General features: G+C 30.7%; 1 protein-coding gene across 1 annotated transcript; it reads right to left on the bottom strand.

Annotated features, from left to right (window-relative positions):
- Positions 1 to 2,351: 2,351 nt before the first annotated feature.
- LOC132166237 (GDSL esterase/lipase At1g29670) lies at positions 2,352 to 5,982 on the bottom strand. The gene is made up of 5 exons (XM_059577019.2): positions 5,693 to 5,982; positions 5,393 to 5,517; positions 3,559 to 3,807; positions 2,787 to 3,033; positions 2,352 to 2,701 (listed from the first exon to the last, which is right to left on the bottom strand). Exons 1-5 carry the CDS (start codon positions 5,946 to 5,948, stop codon positions 2,487 to 2,489), a joined length of 1,092 nt encoding a protein of 363 aa, XP_059433002.2. The 5' UTR covers positions 5,949 to 5,982; the 3' UTR covers positions 2,352 to 2,486.
- Between the last annotated feature and the right edge of the window lie 4,511 nt (positions 5,983 to 10,493).

Here is a 10,493-nt window from a genome sequence, read left to right as displayed (position 1 = left end):
AAGTAGTAAAGACAAACAAGAACTTTGATTTGGGAATTGCTCATCTTTTCTTGGATTTTTTGTCACTTTTTTTTTTTTTTTTTTTGGAATAATAATGCTGAATTCTCATTAATGAATCAATTAAGTGAAGAAAGCTCCATCAAAATAATGTCACGAATATAGTCAAGAATATCATCTACCTAATTCATATTTATGACATCTTGCGTCGCCGCCTTAACTAAACCATGGGCCGCTTTGTTCGCATCCCTCCGCACGTGACATATTTTTTGTCACTTTTGAAGAGTTCTCTAAGAGTAAGGTTTTTTTTTTTTTTTTTTTTTTTTTTTTTATCAACGTTTGAAGGGGCAATAACCCCTTCAGGTCCTCAAGTAGATCCGCCACCGATTACCATCAATGTTTTATAATTTCTATAAAAAAAGAAAGCCAAAAATTAACAGAATATATATATATATATCGTCAATTGCTATTTCAACATCACTCTCATAATTAGTGAAGATCATTGAATTTCAACTATATGAATTATAGTAAATGATAAAGTTTTCTTTTAAATTAGATTAAAGAAAATTTCTTTTAATTCATTCTATTAAATTAATACATATTTTTAAAAATATATATGAGAATAAAAACTTTAAAGACAAAGTCATTTAATAGAATTCCTCCAATATAATTTTGAATAAAACTTTATCTTATAGTAGTAGCTATGGAAATTTTCCCTCCGTCAGCAACAATCACAAAACCCCATCATCCATAATTGCTCAAAACCATGCTAGCTCAAAAAGGATCTTTTCTGGTCACCTTAATCTACTTGTAACTTAAGATCACTAGATGCTAAGCTTTGGCTTCAATTTTGGTACACCAAAGTCCATTGTGCATCTTACTAGCACTAGATGCCAAGCTAGTAGTAAGTTAAGGCTAGTCACTAGATGCCAAGCTAACTATTTCAAAAAATGCTATTTGAAAAACTAATAATTCCAAAATGCAATTAATTAATGAAAACACAATTTTTAAAAGTGCAGTTAAGTATTTAGTAAAATAGTGTTTTAACATTTAAAAACGCATGTTCTTATGTGCGGGTTGAAAACGTAGATTATTTCATGTTTTAAAACCCTATTTTTGTCAAATGTAGTTCTAAATGGAATACGTTTTTACGATTTTGTTTAAAAACACATTGGAAATCACATGGCCAAACACACTTAGTTTGTAATTCATGAAGAAAATGAGAAAAAGAACCACTTTTGTATATGACTTGAATTTTCAAGTCATCACTTTTGTAGTGTGGGCCCAACATAGTCCTTTTACCCCTTGGATTGGTTTTGTGGTGTTTTTGGCTTATTAGTTTTCTATGAGTACTCTTTATACAAGCTGATTTTGGAGTGCTAATTTGACCGACTTCAAGGCTTATAAAAGGAGCAACAATTCAGCCTTTGGAAAATAAGCATAGCTAAATAGAAAGAGAGCTTGTGTGATCTCACTTCGTATTCTCACGGTGTTTCTACCTTACAACACTTAGAGAAAATAGAGTTTTTCTTGTATTAATTTTTCTCTCTTTTTTGTAAGAGTGAATTTGGGTGTATCGGAGCTTTGGGCTTTGAGTAGTTTTTTCCTTACTATCTTTTGTACTCTATCTCTTGTAAGTAAATTTCGTCCGGGTTTTCTCCGCCAGTGAATATAAGTTTGTTAAGCCGAACCACTTAAATTTTGGTGTCTTGTGTAATTTGTTTATTTTCTATTATGTTATTTTCTGCTTCTTTGGGATCTTGAATTTAGTTCCGTACACAACAAGAATTTTGATCATGGAATATGTTGTATACCTGATACAACGTATTGGAAATACAAGAATTTTTTTACAAGATTGATTTCATAAAAGTTTAGCTATTCTTGAAATTGAGTTTCAAGTTTATGCCAAAAAGTATGAAATTGTGCAAAGTTTTCTTAAGAATTCTTTTGTTAGCAATAAATGATTTTTTATTCTGTTTAAATCAATTGAATGCTTGTGAGTTATTGTGATAATTGAAAAATCATACAAGGGTAGTACTATGGTTGAAAAACTAAAATACCACGTAAAGGTTAATTATGTGTTTGGCACATAATAATTTTGTTTCTAGCTACTCTCTAGTTTTGAAAATAGTTATTGTGAGACTACACTCATAATCATATTCACTCATCAAAGAGAATATCTAATGGAAAAATCAATTCCTCAAGAATAAGAAATAACATTTTCATCCATTATCAATTTCTCAAGAATAAGTGAAAGTACCTTGTGATCGTTCTTTCCACTATGCATATATTTTATGTGCAAGATCTAATGGTTGATTTGAAAAAAAAAAATACACAGAAATGAACAAGAAATGTAAAAAGATAATTTCTGTAAACTTTATTGCTTTATTAAGAGTACGTAATAGATTCGAGGCACTTGGAACACAAATCCAAGCAATGTTTTATTATATTATAGACTTGACATGAAAATCCTCTCTTCCCATGATGTCCTACACTTGTGCGAGTTGGTTGACATCGAACGGATAAACATCACTTGGAGACTGGGCTTGGTATGCTCTTTCCCCATACACCGCATATACGGCGTCAGTCGGATGGACTCCGTCCCAATATTTATAGTTGGTCCGATTACGGCATATCTTTCCAGATGGAACGCATATTAAATTTAGCAATGTTTCACAGCAAGAAACATTCGCAACCTTGGAAGCTGACACAAAATTCCATATCAATCTCATTAGTACTAAATCTATAAAGAATATATATTAAGAGATTTGATCAGGCAATATAAATACCTATAGGTGGGCTGGACTCAATTCCAGAAGCATTTATGAAGATGAAAGTAGCATTGGTTAGATTGGTATTGAGTTGAGCCACAAGTGATTTAAGCCCAACGTTGAAAAGTTGGGTTGCATTGTTGATGTTGTCCACACATGCAGAGCCACTGCTTCCACTTCCACATGAACTCCGTTCAAATGGAATATTACCTAACGCAGTCAGGCCGAAAAGGGCAAATTTCCTTGCCCCAGACTTGTACAAAGTCTAGCATCAACATAGCCATTAATTAGAAGATAACATGGGAACCTTTCATTACACTCTCAACTATAAACGGTTTTTCAATCCTAACTTCCACATTTACAAATTTTCAATGTTAATATCTCACGTTTTGAATCTTTTAATTTCATCTATTTGTTTCTTAAAATGCCCAAAACGTCCTTTTTTTTTTTTTTTTTTTTTTTAAAAAAAAAAAAAAGTGAAAATTTAAAATTGAAATTCTGGTGACCCATGACCACACCTTAGGTCTGTGATCCCCTAGCTAACCGTGGGTCACCAGTATTATGAATTTTCACAAACGGGTCCTGCATTCAAGGCATTTTAACCAAAAAAAATTAGTAAATTAAAAAGGCCGAAACATGAAATACTGATATTACAAATTTTTAAACTTTAAGATTATGATTGCAAAACAGATTATATTCTGAGGGTGTAAGTGAAGTTTGCTAGAGATATATATATATATATATAAAATAATAATAAAATAAAAAAGTATGAAGAAAGCGTGGTAATTACCTGTAACTGCTGAGATAATTGTTGATTGAGAACAACAGCATATTGTTGTGGAGTGTATATGCCACTAGTAGTGTAAAACTGCGGAAATAAGTAGTTGGCAATGTAGTCGTTAGTACCTATTGCAACAGAGAATATACACTTGCTTAGGTACTCTGCGGTTGACATGTTTCGATTTCCCAATATCTTGTTGATCTGCGACAACGTAATTTGGTAATTTTTCAACTGCATATCCATGCTTATTATATCACCCTGCAATCATAAGACAATGTTTTATGTTTTTTTACCCAAAGATATACATGACACCGTTGCACATGCATGTGAGAAGCATTTGAAAAAGGAAAAGCTATTGCCAAGAATAGAAAAAAGTAGAATCATATTTCTTAATTTGGTACCAACACATTTGAAAACAAAAAATTGAAGCATTTCAGTAATGATTTTTAGGTACTTTCATTTCCATAAAATTGGTGCACAATTTTCTGAGGAGAATCCTCTCCATTTTAAGTAAAAAGGAAATAAATTATGTCATGGTACATATGAAGGCTCCATTTTTAGCAAAAAGGTAATATCGAAACACATAATCACTCGAAAGGGATGGGCAAGGAAAGTTAGAGCTTAATTTCGAAGAGGTCAGAAGGTATAAAATTTAAAGATTCAAAACCAAGCTTTTGAAGTTTTTATTTATGCTTGTTTGTACGTCTATATATAGAATGACAACATTAAGGAAAAAATATAAAAAAGCTTTCCAAACTATCAGTCGTTTGCAATATAATCTCTCAATATTCAAAAGGTACTAAAGTAGTCCACAAACTACCAAAATATATCAAAAATGCCACTTATTTTTTTATATTCTTATAATACCCCTATTTTTTTAACAAATAAAATAATAAAATAATTGTAAAGAAAACCAAACAACTTCTTTTTTTTTTATTTTTTTTTATTTTTTATAAAAAAACCAATGGGCAAATAAAACAATTTTTTTTGGAATAAATAATAAATAATTAGTCACTGTAGTTGGCCTAAATTACAAATTGTTTCACGTCGTATTAAAGTAAAATCAAAGGTACGGTTCTTGAGATATTCCAAAAACAAAAAGTTACTAAAGTAGCCCATCAAACTACCAAATTGATTTTACTTTAATACGACATGAAGCAATTTGTAATTTAGGCTAACTCCAGTGACAAATTATTTATTTATTCCAAAAAACAAAATTTTGTTTTTCCCTTTTTTTTTTTTTTTACAATTATTTTATTATTTTATTTGTTAAAAGAATAAGAATATTATAGGAATACAAAAAATAAGTGACATTTTTGATACATTTTACGGCCGATAGTTTGGGAGGCTTTTTTTTTTTTTTTTTTTTTTTTCATTAATAAAATGTGGAGGGACGCAGGACAAATGACTGATGCTATTGGAAATGACAGCTATAATTGTAACGGTCTTAAGGTAGGTTGTAAAATTTCTTGTTAGATAAGTTTTGATCCGCACAAAAGACATAACGATTTGGCATTGTTTGTGAGAGAGATGCAATGAAATAAACATACATGTGAAATCCTTCATGGAGAAGGGGAGGAAAATATTTTCACAAATCCCAAGGCAAAGAAGCTAAGAAAATATTCTTTTTGTAATCACTTTTAGAAAGAAAAGTACAAGTTGGCAATCATATTTTAAATAGAAAATGAAAGTGAATGACTATAATTTTGAGTCTGACGTAAATATTTTAAAAAAGAAAGTAACTAAAATAGAAAAAAAAATATTTTTTTGCTAAATATTTGCCGAGTTGAATGTGTATGCTCTATATATTGCTAGCTTGATGATGGTAAATTCCAATAATTACGTAGATTCTTCCAGTTTCATTGCGAATTCCAGCTGAACCAGATGCATAATTGACACCTCTCAATATTTCCTCGCCTCTAGCAGTAGCAAATGGTGGGATGTATTCATCGAATCCCAGATTTTGAGCTGTAATGAGAGAGTGATCAAAAGCATCAGACTTTGGGAAATCACAAGAAAGTTCAACACAACCTTAATTAAGAATATATAAAGGCAGAAAAAGTGGTTTAAATTTTTAGTTTATGCAAAAATAAACTTAAATCTAAAGAAGAAAAAATTATATATGAAAGGGCAGAATGCAGACCAAGGACATCGAGCATATTCCGACCATTGGAAAACCTTCCCGTAGGTCCCTTGGGGAAATCAACTCCATAGGGTAAATAATTGGCTTTTGCCAATGTCAAACGATTGTTGTTGTTCCCATCATCCGACAAGGAGTCCCCGAACACGTAGAGACAAGGTACTTGTGGATTTCCAACTGCATTACAATGTTGTTGCAAGTTTGATAGCAGCAAGAAAATAAGAAGCATCCAAAACAATGACTTGAGTTGAGATGCCATTGACAGCCAAAACAAGTAAAGCTTAAAGGATCTGATAGATTGATGGTGTAGTACAAAGATGAACATGAGAGAACTATTTATAGCCTCCACCAAAGTTTCTAGTGAGCTACTAAATAAAAATAAATTTTTGAATATAAAGAATTTGATAGATTGGCCCCCACCCAAAGTAAGTCTACACATCCTCCCCCTATCCTATGTGGCTATAATTTGTCGTTAATTCCAAATAATACAATATTAAAGATTGGAATGGTTGATACGCAACCCCTATGGCAAATTGGTGGGTAGATTACAATATTCAAAATTGGAATGGTTGATACGCAACCCCTATGGTAAATTGGTGGGTAGATTAATATCATAGGGACATTACAAATTGAGTGATAGATTGAACAAAATAAGTACAATTTAGTCCAAACTACACACTGCATACCTTAATCAGCTTAGTCTAACATGCCCCATTAAACTAAAAAAATTAAGATAAGAAAAATAGAATAGATTGAATTTGATAATTTAGGAACAAAATATTAATTGCCTTCGTGACCTTAGCCTTAAGCTAAGCTAATTGATCATTCCTTTGTGGGTTTAATGGGGGAGTAAATCTATAGAGTAATGCTAGGGATTATCATTTTATTCTTTTTTTATCCTCCTAAAGCTAATGTGACTTTTAAAATTACCATTAAATTTTGGATGAATCATACTTGAATTTTGATCCAATGGTGATTTTGAAAGCTATATCAGCTTCAGGAGGATGAAAAGATGATACCTAGTATTACTCAAATCTATAAGTCATATTTATAAAAAAAAAAAAAAAGTAAAAAAAAAAAAAAATCTATAATACAAGCCAAGGTTGTTCATTTTTTTCCCCCCTTATATTTGTTGATATGCTATGGGTACTTTTGTCATTGGTATTTCAAATAAAAAAAAGTTCAATTTTAAACCAAATCACAGAAAATGAATTGTTTGGGATTGCATTTTTTTAAAATTACGATTTGAAAACGTAGAAAATTTGCATTTTTCAAATCGCAGGTAGTGAGATGCTTTTATGAAAACGCAGAATTTTAAAGGCTAAATTGTGATTTTAAATGCCAAACCATGATTTTACCAAATGGTTAATTGCATTTTTAAAAATCACGTTTTAAAATCCCACCTTTTAAAATCGCAAATCCAAACGAACCGTAAAATAAGTCTAACTTCAGTTTCATCAGAAATCACAAACGAGCAATTGTATCTTATTGATGGTTGTGGTGAAGTCTTTATGGTTCACAAGATGTGTTTTGGAATTGTTCATAAGAAGGTCCATGAATTCATTGTTTTCCAAATGGATTTTTTTGAAAGGAGGTGGGTGAAATTCAACAATATTGGGGAGCTAACTATTTATCTATCTCAAAATCGTGGCATTTCTTTTCCTTTGGCAAAATAATTGGAGATTAAACCAAATTCAATCTACTATACGAGGTGGGAAAATCGACCCGTTTATGTTTTTGACTTGGAAAATCAAACAATTTCAAGGTTTTACCCGGTCCTATTGTAAGCATTCAATACTAGATTGGATGATGATTTAGCTATGATAGGCTTACAAAAATTGTTATGATTTAATTAATGGAATTAAACTTTAATTTGAATACAAAGAATTTGATAGATTGGCCCCCACTAAGCTAGAAAATTAAGATAGGAAAGATAGAATAGACAGAGTTTGAAAATTAATGTAGGAAACATTTATCAAGGAAAAATATGAAAAAGTCCCCCTGAATTAACAGTCATTTTTTAAATAGCCTCATGAAGTTTGAAGTAGGCTAAAGTGGCACATCAAACTACCGAAGTATGTCAAAAGTGTCACTTTTTTTTATTATATTCTTATAATACAATTATTTTCTTAAAAACTGAAATAAAAATAAATAAAAATAATAAAATAAAAAACTAAAAAATTATTTTTTTAAAGAAAGATAATTAATTTTTTTTTAGTTTAATATATTTATATTTTTTTATTAAGAGTGACACATTCAACCATTTTATTGGTGTTGTCGTGAAATATAACATAATTCGTCAAATGTTTTAACGGAAATTGACTTTAGAGGCTAATTTGTTTTTTTGGCATATCCCAAGGACCTTTGAGTTTACTTTCATATGACATTGAGCACCTTTTAATTTAGGTCAAGTACTGACTAATTTTTTATCTATCCCCCCCCCCCCCCCCCTTTTTTTTGACTAATTTTTTATCTATCCCAATTTTTTTTTATCCACCCCTTGGGTTTTTTCTTCTTTTTTTTTTTTTTTTTTTTTTTTAAATAGTTAACTTTAGTTTTTTATTTTATTAATTTTTTATTTTAGTTTTTAAGAGAATGTGAGTATTATAGGAATATACTCAAAAAAGTTGCATTTTTGGTAAATTTTGGTAGGTTTTTTTTTAACATGTCCGCACAAGATGGGGAGTGAGGATTCGAACTAGTAACTTCCGCTTCATGAGACGTGGTCCCTAGCTGATTGAGCTACCCCTTGGGGACCACACTTTGGTAGTTTGATATATCACTTTAGCACACCTTAAACTTCATAGGGCTTTTAGAAAGCCGCTGTTAGTTGAGAAGAGTTTTTTATATTTTTTCCTATTAATTACCTTAGTGAAGTTAGCCTTGGGATAAGGTAATTGACCCTTTCTTGAGGGGTTTAATGGGGGGAGTAAATCTATAAATCAACCCCCCCATCCTCCCCAATCTTATGTAGTTGTGGCTCTCACAACATTTGATATGTAGGGATTGGATTTATGTGTTGAGGACCATAGTCACATAGGATAGGATGGATGGCAGGAGCATTTATAAATTTACTCTCCCATTAAACCCACAAAGAAATGGTCAATTACCTTAGGGTCTATTTGGAATTGTAGTTTCAATAAGTGCAATTTTAAAAATTTCGTTTTTGAAATTGCTACTTTCTAAAATCGCAAAGGTGTTTGGTCAAACATGTTTAAAAATATATATTTTTTTATCAAATATTTGTTATGTGAAATCATGATTTTGATTTAAATTTGTGTTTTTTCAAATAATTACCCCTTAGCTGGCTTATACAAATAGCAATTTTTTTTTTTAAATTTTTTTTAATTTATTTTAATTTTTTAAATTAGTTAATTAATTTTTTTTTTTTCTATTTGCTATTTAATATTATGTGCTTTATAAATCACAATGTCAAATTCCTTAAGTTTTGCGATATATTTTAAAAACGCAAATTATTCTTGCAAAATCACAATCCCAAACACATCCCTTAACCTAAGGCTAAGGTTACTAACATAATTAATATTTTCTTTCTAGATTATCAAATTCAATCCATCATATCTTTCCAATCATAATTTTCTAGCTTAATGAGGGCGTCCTAGCCTAAGCTGGGGTGTGCAGATTGGACTAAAAGCTAATTATGTGTAGAGCATTGTGAGCTCATGTAAGCTCATGTAGATTAGATCCCAAGGTCTTGGGGGTACTGCTGTTTGAAAAATCAAATCATATGTTTTCATGGTTCTTTTTCTCCTTTTCTTCATGAACTAGAAACTAAGTGTGTTTGGCCATGTGATTTTGAAGACCAACAATGTGTTTTAATAGTTGAGGCCTAACACGTAGAATATTTAATTTAAATGGAAGTGATTTGACAGAGTAAGGTTTGATCCTATGACCTTTGACTTTGATTTCATATTAAATTAATAGGTATCCCAAAACTTTAAGCTTATAAGAAGAGATAAATTTAATCACTTAATCATTACTTTAACACATCTCTTACGTGTGGACTCAAACTCATTTTTAATGGGTGATGCCTAGTGCGTGAAATATTTAGTTTAAATGGAGGTCATCTGACGGAATCAAGGTTTGAATTTAGGAACTTTGGCTCTAATACCATGTTAAATTACCATTTATCCTAACAACTTTCGCTTATAGGAAGAGGTAAATTTAAAGATTTAATTATTACTTTAACACATTTAACCAAAATAGAGATTTTAAAAAATGAAATAATATACGTTTTCAACCCGTAGATAAGGGCATGCGTTTTTAAAAATGCCCAATTTTAAAAGTCAAACAACTATTTTATCAAATACTGATTAGTTTTTCAAACATGTTGAAATCTCTAGCTCAGCATCTATTGACTAGGGTTATTTACTACTAGCTATGTCAGCATCTAGTGTTGTGTTAAGGGCTTGAGTAAGATCCACAATGGAGTGTCGTACCTAAATTGGAGCTTTAGCATCTAGTGATCTTAAGTTACAAGTAGATTAGGGCGACCAGAAAAGTTCCTTTTTGAGCAAGATGGATGAAGGGGTATTGTGATTGTGGCTGACCATAGCTACTGCTATAAGATAAAGCTTTATTCAAAATTAAATTGGAGGAATTCTATTAAATTGACATCTGTCTTATAAAAATTACATACTTTGTTATTCCTATTAAATATATATATATATATACATGCTAGAATCATATGGTTTAAAATTATGTATTAGTTTTATAGTAGTGGTTATATCACGTGAAATCAAATCGAAAAGTTGGGACAAGTTCATAAATGGTAATAGTATTGGGA

The sequence above is a fragment of the Corylus avellana genome, chromosome 2 (assembly GCF_965113065.1).
Source record: "Corylus avellana chromosome 2, dhCorAvel1.hap1.2, whole genome shotgun sequence".
NCBI lineage: Eukaryota > Viridiplantae > Streptophyta > Magnoliopsida > Fagales > Betulaceae > Corylus > Corylus avellana.
Note: the sequence above shows the minus strand (reverse complement) of the source record. Positions and strands in the feature narration are given on the sequence as shown.

Coding starts and splice junctions, on each gene's coding strand:
- LOC132166237 (XM_059577019.2), bottom strand. CDS start 5,948: ATGGCATCTCAACTCAAGTCATTGTTTTGGATGCTTCTTATTTTCTTG. Junction 3,034..3,558: donor AATTATCTCAGCAGTTACAG/GTAATTACCACG, acceptor TGTTGATGCTAG/ACTTTGTACAAGTCTGGGGC. Junction 2,702..2,786: donor TGAGTCCAGCCCACCTATAG/GTATTTATATTG, acceptor ATTTTGTGTCAG/CTTCCAAGGTTGCGAATGTT.